Source organism: Salminus brasiliensis, chromosome 3, assembly GCF_030463535.1.
Source record: "Salminus brasiliensis chromosome 3, fSalBra1.hap2, whole genome shotgun sequence".
NCBI lineage: Eukaryota > Metazoa > Chordata > Actinopteri > Characiformes > Bryconidae > Salminus > Salminus brasiliensis.
The window spans coordinates 9141942-9167037 of NC_132880.1; the positions used below are offsets into that span (position 1 = coordinate 9141942).

The window sequence follows — 25096 nt, forward strand, 5'->3', positions numbered from 1 at the left end:
TGCAAAAACAGTAGCAGTGTCTCTAAGCCCCTCCACTGCACAGCTGGGCACAACACAGAACCTAATTGGCTTTCATAAACGCTTAAAAGGGGAAAAAAGAGATTCCCGGGATTCCCTTTAGACCCTTTTTCTTTTTTGGTCATTGTGCTTAAAATATTTATTAAATGTGTCATTTTTAACTTTATGCAATTTGGAAATGAGGTCATCTTCTACTCACAGTAACAGATGTTTTCACCAGAAATGTTCACAATTTGCATACCACAATATATTGTATTCATAGAAAAACTAAAAAAAATGATTCCCATTCATTATGCTAAGTAGTTAATAGTGACCATGTTAATAGTGTTGGTAGTGAAGGCAGTTCCGTATTCTACCATTAGTATCAAGCTGACGTTGTATTTTGTCTGTATTGAGTTCTCTCCTAAAAAGAAAGTCATTATTAATTATTTAATAATAATAAAACACTGAATGTATTAATATTATAATAATTTATTATTTCCATGTTTCTAAAGCAATAAATATTGTATAATATAATAATAATAATAATAATAATAATATAATATAGTATAAAAAAAAATCCACAGTATCATTTGGGATCGAACATTGTGATACTGCACTTAATATGGACACTTGCTAGCTCCCATTTTAGCATGGCATGTTGGATTTTGCTAATAAAAAAAATTGACACCACACAACTAAGACAGACACTAGAAAGATGTAACTCACCATTTGCACTTCATGCTTTCCATCCTGCAGGGCAGTATATCCCCAATCTCAACTCCCTACTTGGCTCCAACTTCTTCGATCCTGATTACAAAATGCTGCATGTCCTGCTGCGAGGCTCCAGCCCGGTAGAGATCCGCACATCCCCAGTCCTCTTCATCGCCTTCAACCTCCCGGCCATGAACGAGGCGGAGTTTTTTGGGGACAAACTGGTCACCAACCTGGCTCTGTTCCTCAGGGTTCCGGCCAACATGATCCGCATCACCAAAATCGTACGAGAGGGCTCAGCGCGGCGGAAGCGCGGTACCGGCCTGACAGTGGAGGTGGAGATCAAGCAACCTCCTGTGAACCAGATGTCCAGCAACAGCACCAGCGGTGAGGAGCCACCAAAGACAAATAGCAGAAGACTTTCACACACACATATAGTGTTCTTGCCTAGCAGAGCTGACTAGCCCATGGATCCACATGGCTACCAAATCAGGCAAAATCTAGGAAAAGTTGTTTTAGTGAAGTAACACTGCATTACTGTGCTCCAAAATAAAATAATATTTCAATAGAAGCAATTATTGTTTATAGAAACAAAAAATGGAACATTAATTCATTGCACAATGAATTAAATTCCACTTAGAGAATCCATTAAATGCTAAATATAGACTAAATATAAATATAAACATGCTTTGGCCATGCCTACGCCACAAACAAATTTGATAATCAGTAGCATAATCCAGGTATCCATCCTTTGCTCCACACCACTGAAGGCATTGCTGTGCATGTATGTCCTTGTACTTGCAGATGTTCAGCAGTTTGAAGTGCTGAAGAACATTGCTGACAGTCTGGGCCAAGCTGCTGTCTCTGGCAATCTGAGTCAGTCCATCGGCTTCAATGTGTCGTCAATGGGTGTCGTCCCCCCATCTCCTCCACCCAGCGACCCATCTTGGAGTCAAGTAAGATAAGAATCAATTAATAGTACAAATATTACAAATGTCTTAAAGATGTATGTAACATACGGGTTGTGGCAGGCTGCATGTGCAGAGAGACTTTATTAGGGCTACAGCAGCACTCAGCCAGAAGTCAGAAAACAGGTAGGCAGGTATAACACAGGCGATTCCATAATCCATGTAGCAGAACAAAGCAGAGGGTCAAACCCAAAAGAAACAACAAAGTAACAAGAGCCTGTCAAGAATTGATAGCTTCACAGTGACTTCAGATGTGCTTAAGAGGAGTCCTAATCAGTCCAGTCATGAACAGTATCTATGTGCTGGAGAGGGGTGCCCCTAAGGCGAGGGGCGGAGCTTAGTCCTGGCACAGTAGAGCACATGACTTGTGCATGAGCTCCCCACTCAGGCCAGCAGAGGGAGACAATACAATATATTAATAGATTTAGGATATATACTTTGTATTGTTTTGAAAATATTGAAACTTATTGGACTTTTGATTGCCTTAAATTGCCTTCAAATAGACTCAGGTACAGATGATTAAAACATTAAAGAGGATTTTGCAGGAGCCTGTCTTGTTTAAACCTCATACTTTTAGTTTGGTTCTTGATTGTTAAAGTGAGTGGTGAGATCCAAAGAGCTTTCTGGGGCTTTCAGAAAGAAGGATGTAGATTCATATAAAGAAATTTCAAAAGATATCAGAACCATTAGAAGCCAGACTGTCTGGAAAATGTACTAAACAAATAAAACAACTGCCAGCATGGCCAAGTCAGGCTGTCCTAGCAGGTTCAGCCCAAGAGCAGACCACAAGATGCAACAGTCCTACATTGTCATCAGTTGACCAACAGGTAGCTCTTGATGGTCATGATTGATGCCAAAGCACATGCCTTTACCATCAGAAAAATACTGCACAAGTTTGATTCACATGGAAGGCGTACAAGGAATAAAATACTAAGGTTTGCCACAGAACACCTAAACAAGGGCCATCTTTGTCCTGCTGTAAGAGGGGAGAGAATATGCATTTATAAACTCTCACGCATGTAAATACATGTAATTGTATTACATGTGATCCCTGATGTTCTGCACTGTGTTTGCCTTGAAGTGAATATTGCATTGACAGGAATCATTTTTTCAGAGACCTTTTTGCCTAAAATCATGACCCTAATCTTTAGTTGTCTTTTCTCCTCTCTTTTTGTGGGTCAGGTGGCCGGTCAGGATGTGACGCGAGAGGATCCTGTGGTGCAGACAGTGAAGAGCGTGTCGTCTCTGATAGTGGTGGTGGAACCAGTGGCGGGGTATCATCCAGGACCCCTTAGCTTACAGCCTTGCATCATGGCAGTGGACCAGGCGGTGAGCCTCCCACTTGTACTCAAATGCCAAGTCTTGGAGAGCCACAGTTGTGTAGCCTGAGAGTGTTGCAATATGCTATTTTAGCCATCTATATCTCTATGCTTTCTAACTTTAGGGTGACTGCGTATCAGTCGGGGTGACTACTCTAACAATCACAGCCGTGCTTAAAGACACTCATGGAAACCCAGTAGACGGCCTATACGGAAACACCACCATCTCTTTCTCAAGCTGCTGGGCCAATTACACTGACCTGGCCATCTCTACCATAGGTGGGTGAACTCACAATCATTTGAGTAGCTATTTTTCAAGCATTTGTGATGTCTTTTTTCAAGCCAATAGTTTGAGCCTTTTTTTCTGAACACTACTTTGTTGTAAATAGTTCACAATGCTTTACAGTTACAGTTTTACAGCTACAGATTTTACTACATGCTGCCCTTGTTGTCCAATATTTTGCTGCTTTTCTCAGGAGAGAACATGACCCTAGCTTTCACCCTGAACAAGTGGGTGACCCAATCCAGATCTTTCACTGTCAAGGAAGTGTTGACTACAGCAAGTAAGTCCGCTTCTCTTACCACTGCCTGAACATACCTAAAAATGCCCCACTTCATCTGCTGCACCACAGCATCACCCAGTGCCACTATTCTGCCAGATGAAGCTGTCTCTTGAGTTCTTAGGCTATAAACTGAAAAGGGCCATGACGTTTGTTGATAAATTATATTGCTAATATTGAAAGCTAGTGCATTAACAATGTCACATGATCCACTGGCTAAAATGAACTAAATCAACTGCTATCAAGTGCAGTATTGGAGCCTAAAAACAAGGGCGAATAAAATGCCAGACAGTTTTTGCCCTCCAATTCATATCAAATGCCAAAGAAAAATTTACACCCAACCATTCTCCCTAATATATAGTATCATCCAGGACCCCTTAGCTTACAAACCTTGCATCATGGCAGTGGACCAGGCGGTGAGCCTCCCACTTGTACTCAAATGCCAAGTCTAGGAGAGCCACAGTTGTGTAGCCTGAGAGTGTTGCAATATGCTATTTTAGCCATCTATATCTCTATGCTTTCTAACTTTAGGGTGACTGCGTATCAGTGGGGGTGACTACTCTAACAATTACAGCCATTTGTTGATAAATTATATTGCTAATATTGAAACCTAGTGCATTTAACAATGTCACATGATCCTCTGGCTAAAATGAACTAAATCAACTACTATCAAGTGCAGTATGCCAAACAAAAATGTATACCCAACCATTCTCCCTAATGGTAAGCAGTCCCTTTTTCCAGTGTGTCCCCAGGACACTTTCAAAGAGAATGCTTTGTGCTGGGTATTTAGGTATCTTATTGTGTATACAGTAGTAATGTTAAGGGGCCATTGAGAGTTCTATTATAGCTCCTTTTACTTCCTGTAGTTTCTATTCTGACACATGTTCAACTGCTGCGTCATCTAATGTTTTGCCACTTCTCCACAAACCACAGGCACCACCCAGAGCACATCCACATCAATGTCCACCACTGACAACAACAGCATCTTTGACTCCAGTCCTGCTCTCAAAACAGGGACTGTGTATATGCTAATGCTACTGAGTTTCCTGCATCTCTTGTACTGTGCAGTGTAGACCATCCGGAGCTAATATCTGAGGCCTTAATATATTTCTTATGCTTCTTCTCTAGTGCAGTGGTCCTCAGGCAAGACCTGGAATAGCACTGTCCACTCAGAAGCACTGAGTTTCTCCTGCTTGCAGCACACCTGATGAAGTAAATAAACGTAATAACAAGCAGAAAAAGTCAGTGCTACTCCAGGACCAGGACTGAGAACACACTGCTCTCATGAAATCAAATAGATTTACTTTTTATCCTGGAAAAAACATTATATTTCTTACTATACACTTGATGATCAACATATTATATTCAAATGAAATTATATATTATATTAAATTATATTAAAATTCAATTATATAAGCTTTTTAATTAAATTGTTTACTTGAAAATAAAACTCTTTATCTACCTCTTAATAGAATGTCATGACAATGTTCAGTCATACAGAAAGCAAACAAGCACAATCTACTCTCCAGAACTATGTGAACCCTGGGAAAAGGTTTAGGGTGAGGGGGGGGGGTGTTCTTTCACTTAAAATATGAGAGATCTGGCCTTATTCAAAGAAAGCCAATCCCTGAAAAGCAGCCCTATATTTACAGCTTTCAGAGTCTTACAGTGTATCTCTCCAGATTTTCAGACCTTTAGACTCTTTGGGTCTTGCTTGTGGATACCCCTATTAAGCCCAGCACAAACAGAGATTTTAGCAGGGTTTAGGTCAGGGTGCTGGTTAAAGATTCAACCATGACCCATTCTTAGCTTCCCAGCTGAAAGAACCATCTAAAATGTTCACTAAAAAATCATTTTGTTTGTGTATTATTCATGTTGATACATATTCATACTCTGCTAAATAAGGACAGCATGGCCTCAATGTGCTTAAAAACGAAACTGTAACAATGGATTTTTTCCTTCTGAATAATTTCACCTGGCATAAATTTCTCTCAAATTTTTAGCCTGATTTGAAACTGATGAATCTGCTCTCGTAAATCATATCTAATCAATAAATATTTTGTATATTCAATACACGTTTCTCTTAAATTTTTGTGTTATCAATAAAATTTAATTTCTAAAAACTGTTTCCACTGGCTCTTTTTTTTTAGCCATTAACTCACATAAGTATAGACAGGCTCGTCTTTCAGTCCAACCTAACAAACATCACGTGTTGGATGTTCATGTATGTACTGCTTTATGTACGACTCTGTTTTAAGGGTTGGGAGATAACCAAGGGTGCTTTTATCAACGCCTTGCCGTTTTCTTTGATGACCTTTACAAAGTAGTTAAATGCAGTGCAGGCAAGGAAATTTAGAATATCCTCATCGGATCGGATTGGAAAAGCCAGAGTCAGAGCACAGAGTCCCAACAGTGGCAACTTGGTGAACCCGGGTATCCCTGACTCCTGGTCATCTTTTTCATCCTTCTAAGATTTATACAGTTGTTTGTTATGAGTGGATGTTTTTCATTCAGTCCAAAGTGTTGATCTTAGTCTTGCTGTGGTAAATTGCCCAACAGCCCAATTAAATGAATCAGTTACCAATACCAATAATCACTTACCAAAATTCATGGTGGATGGGGTACATGCAGGCCTTTGTAAGAATAAGAATTGTAATAATAACACTGGAAATAGAAAGGCATAGAATACATCATCTTCTTGGTGGTTTTTGACATATTGCAACCCGTGTCAGTGCCTCTACAATACACCATTTCACATCAATCCACATCAAGTCCATCTAAAGGTTTACTGTTTACATCTTGAGGTGGGTAGTTACCCAGTTAATATGTCCATATGGGGCCTGTATGGGTAGCCCAACTGGAAACCACAAGGTTCTGTCCATGGGTTCCACGTTGGCCCCACATATGAATACCCACAGGGTCAGTGATGGGACGAGGAGGGGTTAAACATGGACCAAATCTGGATTGTACATTGCGCATGAGACCTACATGGGACCTGCGTGAGATTAGGGTGGGCCCAACTGGGTCCCAGCAAAATGAAGCTAAATGTACTGTATTGTAAGTATGTTCAAGTGCCGATACACTCAAACAAAAAAAAGTATAATGGTCAGGGTCATCCGTGCTACGACATTCCTGGAGCAGAGAGGGTTCAGGGCCTTGCTCAAAAGGCCAACAGCAGCTCAAATGGCAGCTTAGTAGACTTGGGGATTGAACCCACAACCCTGTGAACAGCACCCACCATTCCAGCCAGCACTGTGTGCACTTTCACTTGACATTAAGTCATTTAAATCCATGTGAAATTTACCATAAACGTTGTGTTAATTGAAATACAGGAAAATGAGATTTTGTGCACTGTAAATGAGATTATATGATTAATCATACTTAATAAGATCAGGAACCAGGTAAAATAGAGACCTTTTGATTTGAGGTTCACTTAAAACCCTAAGACTTTCTGACTGTTGTCCGCTAGAGGTCCTAAGACCCCCATGGAGTTCGGTCGGTTCTTGTGCTTGGGCTTCTGCTCTCCATTCATCAAGTGAGCAGATGTTCCTCTGGTATCACTCTTAAATGGCAGCAATTGTGATATTCTGAAATATAATCAATATAACCTGCAATTTTTACACTACAATTTTATTTAAGGCAGTAATATGTGAAAATTCGACGTCTTATCGATAGTCATTGGTAATAAATTAAATCCTCAGGCTCTTTTCTGAGGTAAACCGAGGCTGTATCAGTTCAGTCAGCAGCAGCTGTGGGGACTCGTACTCGAGGTCCAGCTCAGCACTATAGGCTAGGTGGGAGTATTTAAGGGAGGGGGGTTCATGCCTCTAAGAGCCACTCAGCTTAGCCGTTACAAGTTGCCCAGGTTTCTAGGACCTCTCGCCCCCCCCCCTTCAACCTCCTCACCCCCATAAAAGTCAGCCTGTTCGTACTGTATCGTGTTCCTACCTTTCCACTATGCACGTCCGCCGACTTGCTAGCTTGTGTTTAGGCTTCACTTTTCTCCTGCGCTGCCTGGGTCTCCACTCCGTGTCTGTGGACCCGAAAGGCTCCACAGTCGCCCAGGTTCTCCTCACTGGTGGTCCCAGAGCCCGGAGCCGCGTGAGGGACGCGCTTTCCGCTCCTGCCCCAGGCAGGAGAAGGCGCTGGCACTCTGTTGAACCACACGACTACATGATGTCCATTTACAAGACCTTCTCTGCGGCCGAGAAACTGGGGCTCAACGCCAGTTTCTTCCGTTCTTCCAAAGCTGCCAACACCATCACTAGCTTTGTGGATAACGGACAAGGTGAGTGTAGCGAGCCTGCTTTACAGCCTGCGTTTCTGCCTGACTTCTCAGAAACTGCAGCTTTACAGGAGAAAGAAAGAGCCGGGTTAGCTTTCAGTGGAAGTTAGTTTAAAAGGTTTAAAAGGTTTAAAAGGTTGTATTCAGGGCTATTTTGCAGCATTTCTACTGGTCCATTCATCAAGAAATTGTGACACAAATGATATCTAAAAGTAAAAAAAAATGGAGATACAAGGTTTTTGTACCACAGCTAAGTTATATATGTCTTCACATACATATTAAACAGAATATTTAATTTTAAATTATTATTATTATTATTTACCTGTTCTGAATCTGTCACCAGACATTTAAGACATTAGTCTTAAATGTCTGGTGACAGATTCAGAACAGGTAAATAATAATAATAATAATTAAAAATTAAATATAATAATAATAAGCAGAGGTGAATGGTGTAGACTGAACCCACGCTGGAGTAAAAGTAGGGCTGCTTTGGTGAAATAGGCCTAATGGCTGCAATCCAAGTAAAAGCAGCTTTAAAAAAAAAAGTGAGGTAGGAAAGAAGCAGGTCAAAAAAAAACTAGACACTATTAGTGAATAAAATCATTTTATGAAATAATATCACAATGAATTTATGCCGGGTAATTACAGATTTTATATTTCATTTGAAGTTTCGCAAAACCTATGTTCAGATAGGCAAATGAGATGTTATCTAATAAGAAAAAGACATATATGTATATTTGTGCCTTAAAGTCTTTATTTTATTGTTTGCCGGATTTGAAGTTTCCCAAAACATGTGTTCAGATAGGCAAATTAGATGTCATCTGATTAAAAAAATGACATATATGTATATTTTTGCCTTGATATAAAGTATAAAATGTTAAATTCATCTCAAATACATGCCATAGAAATAACTGAAAGGAAGTCATCTGCAAAGAAGGAAATAAACAGAAAACAATTCATTATTACAATGCTTTCTGTTTGTGGTACACAGTCTAACATCAGTCCAGCCAAAGGTGATACATTAATAAATCCTTCAGTAAAATCGACCAGAACAGAGAAAGGAATGAAAAGATAGAATTGTATGACTGCAGGCAAACAGGTTTTTGTTTTTGAATGTGAAGAAAATCTCATTTTAAGATTTGGCCTCAGAACTGTATGACCCATGTCAGAAAACAAGCTCCAGCTATAGGAATGTTGACATTTATGTGGGTTAGAATTGTTGAGTAAAATGAATCTAGAGGCTGATAAGCAATTGTAATAATACCATTCAAAAGGATACAGATATCATTCACACATCATTGAGCATCCCTACAATTCACTATTGCTAACTATCGAATACGTCTAGCATTTATCACCATAATAACTGAAGTTTCTTAGGCGCTATTCTTCTCTTTGTGGATCTTATTTGTCTACCAGTACTCAAGTCGTACAGATGTCACCAACGCAACAATGAAATTAAACAGGAAAAGGAAGTTGGAACTGCAATTGATAAAATTGACACTTTAACAGAAGTAAAAATATTACTTTTAGAAATGAAAAGTTTCACATAATGTCAAGAAATGTAGCCCAAAATGAGTCTACAGAGTGGATCAGTAAGACTGGACGTGAATTAGACAGTTCTTTAGGCAAAATCAGGTAACATGTACTATTCTGAGTATGATCAAGTAACACTACACTCAAACACAAGGTTGTCTGTTATTTGTTTGTTGCTCACATCTCTCACTTTTGAGCATTTTTTATTAGCATTTTATACTAGGAGGGTCAAAGAATATAAGACCAGAAGGTCATGCTGGATATACAAAGACATTATACTTCAGTTTTGGTTATGGAATTAAATATACTTGAAGAGTTTAAGATCTGAGGGTTATTTAATATTTTTGGTTGCTGTTTTTACTTAACAGAACCTTTACTTTAGGTTTGTCTTAAGCCACAACAGCATATCTCTATTACTTCTACTTAAGTATTCTACGTAAGTAAGTTACTAAGAAGTCTGAGTAAATATGTAAATTTATGTATTGAAATCATTGTCGTCATTAGGTTTAAAAAAAAACTGTGATTAAGTGAAACATGCCACATGTCAAAACCTTTTTTTGCATTGAAAGCACCACATCCATGAGTATAAACATCTCCACTTTCTCTCCCAGATGACCCTTTGACCTCTCCACTGTGGACACAAAAGTATTCGTTTGATGTCTCGACCCTCTCCGATAAAGCAGAGTTGCTGGGCGCTGAACTGAGAATATACACAAAATTCTCTGGAAGCTTCAAGGCGCCCGAAACAGGTACCGTAGAGCTTCAGCTTCATTCCTGCCAATCCCACACGCTTCTGGACTCCAAAACCCTGGATTTGGAGAACTCTCACAAACCACAATGGGTGGTTCTAGACGTGTGGGACATTTTTGCTGAGCGTCACCTCCACTCGCAGGGGAAGCACTTCTGTCTAGAGCTCAAGGCCACCCTTGACAACCCAGAGAGGGACTTCGACTTGCAGCACCTCGGCTTTCATCGGCACGGTCGCCCGCAGCAGAAGAAAGCCATCTTGGTGGTGTTCACCAGGTCGAAGAAGAGACAGAGTCTTTTCTATGAGAAAAGAGAGAGGATTAAGCAGTTGGGTCCTGACCATGCTGGAATGGAGAAAGCTCCTCACTCAAAACCTCGGCGTAAGAGACGGACTGCGCAGAACATCCGCCACGGCAAGAGACACGGCAGGAAGTCTAAGGCCAGGTGTAGCAAGAAGCCCTTGCACGTCAACTTCAGGGAGCTGGGCTGGGACGACTGGATCATAGCCCCTTTGGATTACGAAGCGTACCACTGTGAGGGGATCTGCGACTTTCCCCTCAGGTCGCACCTGGAGCCCACCAACCACGCCATCATACAGACTCTGATGAACTCCATGAATCCCGGCAACATGCCTCCCAGCTGCTGTGTGCCATCCAAGCTCAGCCCCATCAGCATCCTGTACATCGACGCTGGGAATAACGTGGTGTACAAACAGTATGAGGACATGGTGGTGGAGTCATGTGGGTGCAGGTGACTGATGGGGTTTATTAGAGTTAGGACTTTGTAGGATGCCACTAGCTTCTCATATGTGAAAATCCCTTCAATGCACCCAATCCTGTTTTTTTATTAATCGATGTGTAAATAACATGTACATTATGACTGTACAGAAAAAATCTAATTTATATTGTATTCTGTTAAATTATTGCTCCTGATAGGTGCTTTCATGTATACAGTTACAACTTTGTATTTTGTACTTTTACTGTAGTAGACATGACTTACTGTGTATCTACCTCAGTGCAGAACTTTGGGATTTAGACTGTTTCTTGGGACATAAATGTTCCCATGCTGTTCTGAACAGCCCTATAAATACTGTGCCCAAATGAGGACCATGTGAAAGCTTTATTCTTCTAATAAAATGCAGTACTGTGTAAAAGTGAACCTGGTGTGGTTAGTTCATTGAAGTCGGTATCTGTGTTTACTAAGGGTGCTGGGATGACAGATTGATTTGAAGCAGGGCATTCAGTTGCAGAAATTGGAAAAGGAGCACCATCCAAAAGGTTGGGCACCCTAAGAGGTTTAAGCTTTGTTTTTTTTATCAAAGTCTCAGAGATTAAATAGCCTGTTATGATGATCCTCAAACCTTTATTAAAAATCCTCAGCCAGTAACTTCTGAATATATTAATTGTCAGGTAGCAGTTTCCTCAGCTTGTAATTAAGAAATGGAAGTGAACAGGCATGGTGGAGGTCATGTTAAGGTCTGAAAGATAAACAAAGGACTCCTAATGTGACTGCTAGAATATGTAAACCCCAATTTAAACCTTTAGAAAGATTTTGCAGACTCTGGAGTGGTGGCGCTCTGTTCTACTGTGCAGAAAAGCACACCTTTCCAACTGTTAGGTGCAAAGGTGAATCAATCATGCTTAGGACTTGTGTTGTAGCCAGTGGCACAGGGAACATTTCACTGGTAGAGGGAGGAACTGATTCAATTAAATATCAGCAAATTCTAATGAAAACATCTCAACATCTGTACATAAAAAGAGCAGTATAATGGTTCTAATCCCACCTCAATATCCACAATGGACAACCTCAACAGATTACCTAAAGAGGTCAAGCTGAAGGATTTTTTATGACCCCCATAGTACCCCAAAATCAACATAATTGAAAATCTGTAGAAAAGCACAGTGTTGCAGGACAGTCCAATAATCTCACAGAACTAGAAGCTGTTTGCTAGAAAGAATGGGTGAAAATCCCTCAAACAAAATTTGAAAGATTCGCTGACTAGCTGGCTACAAAAAAGTGTTTCTTGCCAAAGGGGGTGTTACATACTTACATCCCCTTATGTAAGTACTGACCAGGAAGGTTGCCAAGCTTTTGCTTCAGGCCTTTTCCTTTTTTTGCTATTTGGAAATTGGAAAGATGATAATAAAAAGCAGTTATGATACTGCCTATTAGGCTCATTACAGCTGACTGAAAGGTGGGGCTAACTGGCAAGTAAGAGGTAGCTGAGGGGCTACTGAAGGTTCTGGTAAATCAATGCAAAACAAATAAACAAATAGTTCAATACAGTTCTATTGTTCAAACCAGACTTTAAATACATGAAAAAATTATTACCTTATGAGAGCGGTTGTTGTAGCGTTTGGCCTTCCCTATGGCAAACCGGGATTTGGTTTACACCAGTAAGATTCCTTGGGCAAGCTTGCTAAGACTGCATTCTCCTATCTTTGTAACATGACTGGAAATATAAGTTGTTCTGTATGAGAGCATCAGCCAGAGGTGAATCATGAAATATGTTATATTATATTATATATGACATATTATATGATATTTGCATGCCACCTGTTTTTAAAAAAATCTTATCGTGTGTACTTACTTTTACTATGGGAATGGTGCCTTGGAGCTACCAAGAGAGTGAATAAAAGATATTTGATTGAACTAAGTTAATGAATATCTGAATTCTTGGACAGAAACACACTAAATTGCTATAGGAATACAAGAACATGGCTGACACAGATGTGCAAATGCACACACAGCTTGTCTAGTCCCTGTAGAGAAGTACTGCCAGTAGAATGGACTCATTGGAGCATATAAACATTAACCAATTGGCACCATGGCTAATGCCAGGCTTGAGATATAGGGGTATAAAGCCCCCCTGCATTGGGCTGAAGATCAGTGGAAAGATAGAGGGTGCTCCATTCAATACGTTTGAGATGAGAAGAGGAATTGGGGATGAGGTGGGATGGTGATCATCCAACATCCTGACCTCACTAATTCTCCTGTGACTGAATACAATCAAATCCTCACAGCAATGCTTCCAAATCTTTTAGAAAGCCTTCTTCCATGAAGAGTAGAGACACTTACTCCAAAAAAAATCTGGATCAACTCTTTTTTAATACCCTTGATTTTGAGGAAACAATGAATAAGCAAGTGTCCCAATACTTTATAGTGTATTTTACTAGTGTGGCTCATCCATTAGACCCACAGTGGCACTCAGAATGTTACTAATGAAGCTACAGCTGCCTTACCTGACTAGTGGTAGAAGAATGAGCATGTTGAAACACACTCAAAGGGGAAAATCCACAGAAGCATCTCTGTACGCTTCACTGGGATTAAAGGGTAACTCGTGTAACCTGTGTAGGCCGTACCTTTCTGTATTTAAGACCAAAGGGGAGATAGCGGCGGTGTTTAGCAGAGGTGAAAGAGGGGTCAACAGACACTTAGTGCCACGTTCCCTGGGTGGCCTGCGTGTGTGAATGGACAGCGGTGTATAGAGTCTCTTTCACACACACAGATTGGCAAAGAACAGACAGATGCACGGGGGGTGACCCCCAGTGTCCCAAGCTGCATTCATTCTCCGTCTGGGATAAGACAAAGCCGACCAACGATGCTACCTTCAGATTAGGCCTTCTTTCGGCCTAGGGTCAGAGGTCGAGTGTCCCTTTGTCTGAGGGCTCTGCGAGCATTTCAAAGGTACACATGCAGTAAAGAAAGAGGAAGCAATCAACGCAGCCAGAGAACAAGGGAAAGGAATGCGTAGGATTATTGGATTGGCCTTCTGTCTTTCGGATACAACGTTTTTCCCCGGCCTGCATAAGAGCATAAGAAAGAGGGCACAGATACGAGCAACCGCACAACAAAGCTGATTTCCAACAATGGACGCACATGTAGTTTTATCTCCGTGGACATCTGGACCAACCAGCTTGAACTGTAATAAGTATGATGGGAGAAAAAGTGACCATTCTGAATGAATCACTGGTCAGGTTAAAAACCCCATATCCTGCTTTTTTTATTGTATTTCTTGCATTTCTCACCGTAAAGGGCACTTTTTATGTTTGTATGTCTGGCAAAACAGCCATAACTACATTTACTGATGCCATTTTTCAAACTCTGTGTCTCTTGCAGTTAAACAGGATGTTTACACAACTATGCCTTAAGTGAAAATAAGATACAAGAAACAAATCAATCATTTTCTTTCTGCTAATTTGTTTTCTGACATTATTTCAAATGTACACGGTTGCTTTACTGGAAAACTGAAAAAGCTTTTTTAAACATATTTAATAATATATATATATATATATATATATATATATATACATACATATTAATATATAATAACCTAGTAATATTATTGCATACTGCTAATGTATCCATCAGGATGTTTGTTAAAAGTTAATATCGGTAGGAGATTTTAAAATATACATTAAAATAATGCAAATAATTATTATGCAAGTAATCGTTGGCAACTACTGGGAAGGTAGAAATAATACTTTCAATAGAGTAATTGAGGTTGAGGCTGTAATAAGCATAATATTTACATATCATACTAAATTTATATTAGTGTTTAAAGATTAAAATTGCATGTATATTGTCACTGTCACTTTTTCATAATGAATGGACCAATAGAAATGCTCCTAGATGATGTGGAATAAATATTTGTTTGGTGGTTAAGGATAGTGGCCAGGGTAGAATTTCAGGTGGTTGTTAGAGTGTTCCAAGTGGTTGCTATAGTGGTTTCTTTGGTATCTGAAGTAGTTGCTATGGTGTCTCAGGTGGCTTCTAGGGTGTTGCTATGTAGTTACTCTGGTACCCCATGTAATTGTTTGGGTGTTACTATTCTATTACAGAACAAGAAACACTGTTAGGCTAAATCCGCGATGCAGAGTAGATAAGACAATGTGCATTTGTGTACAAACCTCTAAATCATTCCTGAAAGAAAAACAAGAAATAAAAAATCTGTTCCTACATTACAAACGAGTTACAGAAGTGAAAAGGTAGCCTAACACAGTTGCTGTCATGTGAAAACCTTACATCTCAAAACATTACTTCTTTGCTTTTAATGGAAGTCAGTGTAAGTCTATTCATTAAGGAATTTTGAAGCACTTCCTTTGGTCCATTCATCATGAAATTTTGACACGATGTAAAATACAAAAAGAGACTTTTTTTACTTGAAATGTCCAAAAACATGTAATTTGTAAAAAGTGCTCAAACGTTTGCAAACAACTCTATAATTAAATGTATAATTGTAAAGGATATACTCACAAGACTAATAAAAAATATTTAGTTACACCAATGCCATTCATCAACGTTACTGCCTTGTTATTTCACCATGGACCGACGGTATGTAAATTATCTTAATTCTGACTGGCTGCCCTGTGCTGTGCCTCAATAATAAAGCAACCTGGGCTTAAACTTCTGTAGGGTAGATACATGCAAATGTTTGGGATTTGTGACGTCACAGAAGCAATTCATTTTCCATGACCCTTTAAGATTTAATAGTACTGACTCTATTATTATACTCCTGCATTTAAAAGTACAGGGTCCAGTTAGTGTTGTATGTTAGAAAACACTAGGCCTAGAAGGCGTATTACATCAGGAACTGAGAACAATTAGACAAATCCTGGATCTGTGTGCTCTCTGAACAAGAGTGAGAGAGAAAGGGTGTCAGCTTTGAGTTTGGACGAGCCGTTCTGGCCGATTTCACTTCTTTGTCCCTCCACTCTCAAGAAGATGTCATTTTGTGTCAGAAAGTCAAACATTAGTGACCCAAAAGCCTTGGGAGAGAATAGAGGGGTGAAAAGAGGTTTGCACAGTCGACTTGCAGAGAGGAAAGTGGACTGGTGTGTTTAGATAGCTGTGGGCTGGAGGGCAGCAGGTTAATCCTCTCCACTTAGCTTCTGCACACTGACTACTGATTTAAGGCCTGCTCTAGGTGTAGCAGGTAACTGTGTCAGTTTCCAGGATAAATAGTATGTGGAAATACGTAAAAATAATAATATGTAAAAATAAATAAATAAATTCATAAATAAATAAAAATGTGAATAAAGAAACTCAAACCAAGACATGTGACTGCTGCTTTCAGTAGGTGAAGTAAGACCGTTCTATGTGTATTAGTCTGCTGATATTGAGTTGCATGGACTCTTGAGCCTTAAAAGTGCTAAGCTATGTGCTTTAGACTTGTTTTCATTCTCGCTCAAAGAGCTGTCCATCCACACCACGTTGTTCCACACTGATTGCGGTACTATACTACATAAATACAAAATGATACAATTATTTACAATACATACAATCATATGCATAAGTTGATATATGATGAAGTTAACTAATCTTAACACTTTAATGCACAATACCTGTTTATTTGCTTACATTAGCATATTGGGAGGCATATATAACTAAAGATGTGGCTATATTGTATTGTGTATAACAATATTATTCTAGTTTTATTCTTATCCATCTGCCAGGTTTATTTATGCTCACTAATTCATCTTGCTGTTTTCGAGATACTGACACTTGTTTTAACTGTTTCAGATTGTGTGGTCTAACCGTATGATTCAGGCTTGTAAACAGCTTTTTAATCAAATGTATGCTTTCCACATAGCAATGGAATTCTTTAGGACAAAAAGGATTTGTGCACCCTTCTTACAATGAATATAAAATATTTAAGAATCTAAATACATTAGTACCACCCAACACACCACATAAGGTGTGACCCCAGCTAGAAAAAATTGGTTAGTCGAATATTATGTGAAAATTCCAGATGTATAACCGTATAATCTTTTAAGATTTCTGGACGTTTCTAGAGCATTTTATATTCAAAAATAATAATAACGAAAATATAAATGGAAATATGTTTCAAAAAGTAATGCAAGGTCACCATTTAAACTTCTAAATAATATAATAAGCAACCACCTGAGACACTATGACAACTACTTCAAGCCACATGAAGTTCAGTCTGTTAGTTTTCCTGCACTATCTGCCAGTTCTGTCACATCAACTAACAGACGACCACACTGGCTAGCATCACATAGAGTAACGGAGGGAGGGTGGCATTCTACCCACCCAGAGAGAAGGAGGCCAATTATGCTCTCCTGCAGTCCCAGCCACAAATAACTGTGGTGTGGACTTCAAACTCGCAATCTTCTGATGATAGGGCCAACACCTAGATAACTGCACCACTCAGGAGCCTCCCCTTTTTAATATTCGATTAGTCACAAACATCCCCAGCCACCACACAGACTGATCTGATCATCATTACAAACCTGGGGGTGAGTGCCTAGTCATGTAAATCAAAAGCTGAAGTGCTTATTTGAAGCGCAGAAGGCACAGCCCTTAATTGCAGACCTTACTGTATCTCCAAACCACAGCGCCTGAACCGCAGGCCGCTCTTGCGTAGAGCCAAGAGGCTTGGCTGCCGGTCGATCTTCTTAATCTCCACAGGCCCGAATCAAAGAGACAAGGGAAGGTGCTCGGCAGCGAGCGAGCGCAGGTCACAGCCAAGCCGGCGGCTTTGCACTGTCTGTCAGGAGATGAAGCGGCGCAGAGGTGCGCAGATGTTTGCAATAGCTGCTGCGGGGGGACATCTGGCTTGGGTTGTGGCGGGAGCAGAGCTGCATGTACTGGCTTTAGCTAGCCGTGGATTAGCCTACTTAGCGGAGGACTCAAAGTCACTGCGAGACGGGCCTGACCCCTGCCCATGTGTTTTGACTGAATGATAATAGGAGCTCTGGACTTCTTTTACACGTTAGAAGCAAAGTCTGGATGACAGCGGCCGTAGTCTTGCTTTACAGTCGGCCGGCGGTGGAAATGTGAAACATCTGGGGAGGGTCTACAGTGAGCTGTAATTAAAAGTGCCTGGAAAAGACCTTTCAGAGAGGGCATGGCTCTCGAATCATCGGCGCATTTGCACATCAAAAGGGAAAATGACACGGGACGCAAGGTGACCCATTAGCGGGAGAGGGTTTTCCCAAAGATCACAAGCTTTGATTTACCAGTAATGACCTACAGATTGTCCCTCTCTACACTTTCCCTCCCTTCATGGCAAGGCTCAGTCTCAGCACAAAGGCGGAGAAGCAGGTTAACCACAAAACTTGACATACACACACACACACACACACACACACACATACACATATATATATATATATATATATTTTTTTTTTTTTTTTGGCCTCCAAAAGTTTTTGGACATTTATGCCATTTGTTAGGAAACAAAATGTCAAGGCATTTATTTAACAGACAAGTTTCAAGACTGTAGGTTTCTTTTTGGCAAAGTATTCCTGCAAAAGACGGCTAGTGTTTTTTAGATTGTTTTGTAGTTTCAGCAGTTTCTTTGCAGACTTCTCCAGGTCTGCCTCCAAAATGCTTTCATGATCCCATCACTGAACACAAGCTTATCAACACCACTGTCAGAAAAAACAGCCCCAGACTTTGGCATACCCTTCGCACAGTCTGGGTGGAATTCTCCTCCTGGCTCAAAGAGCCCATCATCAGTTTGATGGTGTGCTAAAGGGCTTTTCACTTCACTGTTCTGTTTGAGCCAAAGAACTTCATTGAAATTCACCAATGGTAAAAAAGTTCAAGTGTCCAAATACCTTTGAGGCCACTGTACATACTAGCTTGCTTGCATTCACTTTTCAGATTTGCTTGAGCCTCTTAACAACAATGTGAAACCATGTTTCTGTAGTCTTGGATGGTGAACATGGTCATATTCCTTTGTGTGCATATGTGTGGGCACCCCATGTAAGCAATCCATATTTCTAGACAATAAGAAGCTTGAAGCCTGAAGCTTGTGGAATGGCCTTCGTCGTCCTTGAATTGAAGCTCACAGTACCAGCATAGCTTAGCTTAGCTTAGGTTGGCTTAGCCTAGGTTAGCTTATCGTTGTAACAAGTACTAATAAAAACAAATAATTTTGTAATTATACCTGTGTCTTATCAGATACAGTGTTCCTGTGTTGGTGTCGTATGCTGTTAGCTAGCTGAAGAAAGAGTACACGTTTGGCCCCTTTCACTTTTTTGGTTGACCTAGTGTTAGCGTTTAGCCTTTTAGCTACTTCCCCCTGGCTGCCAGCACAGTTCTTTTTGCTTCCTTTAGCCGCAACACGGCCCTTCAGTGATCTGGTAGCACTGGAAGGTTTTATTTAGTTTAAATGTGAGGGGTCAAGGCTGTTAAGGGGCTGTTAAGGAACAGTTTTTATAGGGTGGGCTTAGTGTCCTGTTTCACTTGTGTGTGATTTGCTTGTGAATGATGAGGTTCGCAATATGTCACTTCAATGTACAGTACCAAATTCTTATTATTCAACTCTGACAAACAAGATAAATACAGTTTTCTATCATAGGAACCATGTAAACGAGCTATTGCAAGCTATGATATCTGTTACTAAGTGTTACTGAATTAGTAGTGTGTCTAAACATTTCCATATGCTCCAATTACTCATTTATAATTGTATAAAATTAATTTTTATTTTTTTCCTTTCTAAAATCAACCAGTGGTCCCCAACTATGCTTGGCCCCAAAACAAGTATCCGCTGGCCCTGTTGGACTAGAATTAGGCCAATGGCCTATTATAAGATAAAGTAACAATGTAACCACCTTTACTATTTAACCTTTTTGGCAAACACCTCCAATTAGGAGGTATCTTTTTTTTAAAAACATATTTAAAGATATGGACATTTTATTTTCATTTTAAGAATACTGAAAGATGAAGGTAATATTAATAAACAAATAAAACTTAAGAAATGTTTTAATGTAATCATGCAACTTATAGAAATGCAAAAAAGACAACTACAGGACCAGGGTCATCAGGAGGGCCCACAGCATTATCAGGGACAGTACACACCCTCAACACAGCCTCTTCACGCCCCTGCCATCAGGCCGACGCTACAGGAGCGTGAAGTCCAGGACAGCCAGACTCACAAACAGTTTTTATCCACAATCCATCAGGCTTATAAACATCTCCTCCCCCCTCACACTCTGAACTGGCTAAACTTTGACATGCACCCATTAATATAAGCCCACTACATATATCGCTGATACTGTTTACAATACTGTTTACTTTGGTACTTGCACAATGCACTTTACACATTCACATGCAACTATAGTCGCACAACTTGCACATGCATCCATACTGTACTGTATTCTTTAACTTTCTTTACTTTCAGTGTTTTCAGTCATTGTCATGTTGCATGGTCCACCTTCACTTCAGCTTTTGTCCTCACAATTTCCTCAAGCATTCTCTGATACAAAAAAAAAATCCAGGTCTTTGTCTACATATTCCCTGGAAAACTTTAGTCTTGTCCTGATCCTTTAGGTCCCGTGATGACATTGTAGGCTTGTTGGAGACTTCTTTACTCATCTTGCAACTCATCTTATACTCTGAACTTTCAAGGACAGCCTGACCTGGCCATGTTGGCAGTGGTTTAAAATGCTCTGCTTGTAAATTATCTAACAAACAGTGGAATGTCTGCTTTCTAATTGTTCTCAAATCCCTTCCCAGACTTATGTGCATCGACAACCTTCTTTCTGAAGGCATTAGAGTGCTTTTTAGATCTAAACATTGTGATTCACTTCAACACACTTCAGTTATCAAGAGCAAACCAAACTAAACGTCTGAGGTTTAAATCAGACAGGCTTCTCCACAATCCCCTCTAATGATGTTCTAATCATCTGCAGGTGATCTGCTGCACCTGATTCCAGTTCTGGGCATTTGAAGTCGTAATACATGTTGGGGTGTCCTAACATTTTCTTGACAGAAAACATTACATTTATATTAATTACATTTTACTTATTATAATGTCCATATGTTTGAATATGTTTTTCACAGGGTGTCCAAATTTTTAACTCTATAAACCCATCCAGCAACACTCCTCCAACACACTATCCTTCTATCAGCGTCTTTTTTGATCTTATCGAAGCAGACCACGTGCGAGAGGCTGCGTTATGAAATATGCACCATCTAAATAAATGCAGTCATGATACCCTGTTTAAGGGCTGGCACCATTAAATGTTGATCTTGCGACCTATTTTTACAAGCTTGGCCTCAACAACGCGGTACCCGTAAGATCGTTTTCATATGTGCTTCAGCACCAAGTCAACCTCTGGCTGTTTTCTGAAACCTTTTCCATGTAATAAGTATAATCTGTGGCAGAGGTGAAACGGGGCTTTCTGCTCAATAAAAATCAGCAAAGTGTTTATTGATTGTGAAGTCAGCGGCCTTCTGAGAGAAACCCAAAACTCTGCCCGCTCTGGGGAGGCAGGCTCACACTCAAATCCCGCGTGAAAAAGACGGAAATGTGTTTTGACACTAACAGGGCGGAAAAGGAAGTGTTCCGTGGCTGAATTAAAGATGGGGAGGCGAGTTGGGAATGTAGCTGTTGGAGTCATATTCACTGCTGGTCGTATCAGTGCCACCCCCCCCCCCCAAAAAAAAATACACCCCCCAAACCTAGGATTTCATCAAACAGAATGAATGTTTCCAGTCTGTTTAGGTATAGAAGATCTGTACCCAGCTTGCTGACTCTGAACAGCAGGATATGACTGGACCTTACAACTTATTCAGGTTCTCTGTACGACCATGTCTTCCAAAACTTTCTTTGAATGGGTCTAAAAAAGCATGACGGCAGTGACCAATTTTTGACTCTCTATAGTTTCATTATCATATCTCATACCAGGATCAGATCAATTCAGTAAATTAGTATTAAAGCTGTACATTGGATACATTTACTGATTCCATAACAAGTAAAATGCCATAGTGGAGAACTGTCGGCCCCAATAGCTTTCAGAACTTACTATTTAATTATATTAGGCTTTCTGTGACATGCAAAGGTTTGGATGGTTACTGAGAAGAAGATAAAGATGAACTGATAAACAACATTATTTCTAAACGTTTTAATCAATATTATTGTATTATTTAGGTTTTGTAAAATTGTAGAGTGAAAAAAGAACATTTGCACCAAGACATTCATACATGTTTTATGATTTACAAGGAACTCCCGTCCGTGGCACTGATTTGCCAAATACACACAACCCAGTTTGCCATGTTCTCAAAAATGCTCTCCTCTGCAGTAGAGTTTCTACAAAGTGGATTAGTGGACAGACACTCCTGCAGAAACTGTAAGACTTTTAGACTCTACTATGGTTACATTTAGGGTAAGGGCTAGCTTAAGTTTAAGGTTATGGCTAAGGTTAGGGTTAGGGTAGGGCTAGTTTAAGTTTAGGTTAGGTCAAAGTTAGAAAGGTTAGGTTATGTTAAGGTTAGAAATGGGGTTAGGTGTAGTAGGTTAAGTTTAGTTTTAGCTCGAGGTGTAGATTAGGTTGAGTTTAATTAGGTTAAGGTTAAAATTAGGTTTAGGTGTAGTATGTTATGTTTAGGTTAGGTTGAGGTTAAAATTAGGTTTAGGTGTAGTATTTTAAATTTGGGTTATCTTAAGGTGTAAATTAGGTTAAGTTTAGATTTAGGTGTAGGTTAGGCTAAGTTTAGGTTGAGGGTTAATTGTAGGTTAGGTTTAGGTGGGTAAAGGTTAAAATTAGGTTTAGGTGTAGAAAGTTAAGTTTAGGTTGAGGTGAAGGTTAAGGTCCTATCTAGGCCCCCAGATTGGGCCCATGTTTAACTAGTTCTATTACTGACCCTGCTGGCATTCATATGTGGGGCTTACATAAAACCAAGGACAAAACTTTCAACTAAGCAAGTACTGACCATGCAGGGTGCTAAAAATTTAGCTTCAAGCCCTTTTCATGTTTTTTGGATTTAAAAATGGTAAAGGATGGAAATAAACAGCAATCTTTTTTAGTTTAAATGATTAAAGGCTGCCCTGTATTTTTTCTATAAAAAAAAAAACAGTCTTCATTAAACATTACTTTTAGCTTCAGTGTTTGTGAGTAAAACGGTTGTGGGCTAAATATGTGGAGTTGTGTAATTGTGTAGGTTTTTATGACATAACAAAAAACAGTACATTTAAAAATGGGTGTTTTTTGCACATATGGACTAAAAGGACTGAGGGATTGAAGGATACGTTTGAACAAAATTACATCATTGATTCAAAAAAGAGAGGAAGATCTGCTTGCTTTATACATCTTCATGCTAATTCAGAAAGTTTTAGCTTCTATCAGTAATGCTAAGTGCACACTCACCAGCACACAGGCAGAAGGCATTTAGCATGCTAGGCTGAGCGCAAGCTTTCAGCTCACCCACCTAACCTCAAGGTGTTGATTGCTCGAAGGCATCTGATCCTGGATTTGGGAGCCCATTCCCATGGAGATTTAAGCTTACGCTTAAAAGCCGCTCCAACAGGTCGCTTGGAGAGGGTCAGGAGGTCAATTGCCTAGTAGTGCCTAATGGTAGCAAATAACATCAGTCATCTTAACCATGGCCACAGTGAGCCTTGTGGCCCACGCTCAGAGGAATGTGAGGAATTCTGGGGGGGATTTCAAATCGTGCTACGCGGTGGCAGACGCCGACACGGGCTCTTGAAGTTGGAAACACTGTCACCTTCTCCAGTGTCACTCACCGTTAGTCTAAAAACCCTTTCATCACGTAATCACGTTGGATAATACTGTTTTTGGACCGTGGAAGAAAGAGAGGGCTTTATTAAAGTGTATAAATGAGCTCCTACCTGTGAGAGGGGGAGATCCCTGTTAAATAAACATTATGTCACTGGTAGGAAGAACAAACTCTGATGAGTTTAGCCTGGCTAGCTGCTATGATCAAAGAATCCACTTCACTACTTCAACGACATCCATCAAGGGTCTTAGGTACCTCAGTGAAAGCCGCTATGTTTAAAAAAGGATATCCCCCTGAAAAACCATTATTTAATGCCAGGTGGTGCATGAAATTGGCACTCAGTAACATTACCTAATGTCAATGTATATCTCCATCATTTCAGCCTTTCTCAAGGAGTGGTGCAACTGTAAAAACATATGTCATCACCTTCAGACTGTGAAAGCCACATGTGGTCATTATTTCATCCCATGTGTTCCCTGAGTGTGTTACAAGGGCCACTGTAATGCACTCTAAAGCCATTCTTTAAAGGGGGCTGTGATGTATTTACATTTCTGCATACTTAAACAGTTAAGAAATGCTCTGTTTCTGAGAAACTAATCGACTCAGAACTGTTCACAGTGGTGGTGAATATAGAAATGTCACAGAAAATTGTAATATATAAATTAGTTCTGAATATTTTGTTAGATAAAGTTTTGATGTAAAATTATACATTTCTTTCTTCTTTTTAAGGTCGAGGTGTACATTCAGGGTATTATAAGGCCTAGAAATAGTCAACAAAGCAAACATTTTTAAAATTGAATATTATTCTACATATGTACATATTACATATCTGTTTGTGAAAGATTGAAGTAGAAAAAAAAAAAAAAAAAAAAAAAAAGTAAAACAAATGTAAAAAAAAAATAACTTGGAAAATTGAATTTGTCTTATAATATATATATATATAATATACAGTATAATATCTATAATATAATACAATAATATATATATTTAGTTAGTTAGTTAGTTATATGTTTATATATAAGCTTCCACTATGTGTCAACAATTAGGGCGGACTTTGTATAATCTTGGGCCATAACCTCTCCGTTTGATGCCAAGTGTCATTTTAGATTAATGGTGTCTTCCTGTGGTTTTGAGTTTTTTCATTCTGTTTGAAAGCCTGAACTGCTCATTCATTCATTAAATGTATGTTTGTGTTTCATTTATGCAACAAAAACTCAATAAAAGGTAAATTATACATAAATGTTATCTAGATGAACTGATGAGGCCAATACAAAAACAATTTCACATGTAGTTCTATGCACCAAAGGAAATATTCCATGCATGTAGGTGACAGTAATATTGCTAATATGATGTAATACAATTTTATAATAATTAGTAATATTTTTAGGCATGCATAGGGTTTCTGTGTGTGCCCCAGTACAACAGGTAGTCTAGAAACACTCCTGTATAGGGGAATTACATATATTCTAATCTATTGCCATA

The 25096-nt window shown here is 39.5% G+C and overlaps 2 protein-coding genes across 2 annotated transcripts in view; both read left to right on the forward strand.

The window, feature by feature from the left end:
• Positions 1–4631, forward strand: part of pkhd1l1.1 (PKHD1 like 1, tandem duplicate 1) — a 58163-nt gene extending 53532 nt beyond the window's left edge. The window contains exons 72-77 of the mRNA XM_072674623.1: positions 757–1098; positions 1516–1667; positions 2862–3008; positions 3124–3277; positions 3475–3582; positions 4492–4631. Of these exons, the coding sequence (XP_072530724.1) occupies positions 757–1098; positions 1516–1667; positions 2862–3008; positions 3124–3277; positions 3475–3582; positions 4492–4631 (1043 nt within the window). The remainder of the gene's footprint in view (positions 1–756; positions 1099–1515; positions 1668–2861; positions 3009–3123; positions 3278–3474; positions 3583–4491) is intronic.
• Positions 4632–7515: 2884 nt separating this feature from the next.
• On the forward strand, positions 7516–10877 carry gdf6b (growth differentiation factor 6b). Its single transcript, XM_072674414.1, has 2 exons — positions 7516–7846; positions 9988–10877. The coding sequence occupies exons 1-2, from the start codon at positions 7516–7518 to the stop codon at positions 10875–10877; spliced, it is 1221 nt and encodes a 406-aa protein (XP_072530515.1).
• Positions 10878–25096: the final 14219 nt, after the last annotated feature.

Coding starts and splice junctions, on each gene's coding strand:
- gdf6b (XM_072674414.1), top strand. CDS start 7,516: ATGCACGTCCGCCGACTTGCTAGCTTGTGTTTAGGCTTCACTTTTCTC. Junction 7,847..9,987: donor CTTTGTGGATAACGGACAAG/GTGAGTGTAGCG, acceptor TTTCTCTCCCAG/ATGACCCTTTGACCTCTCCA.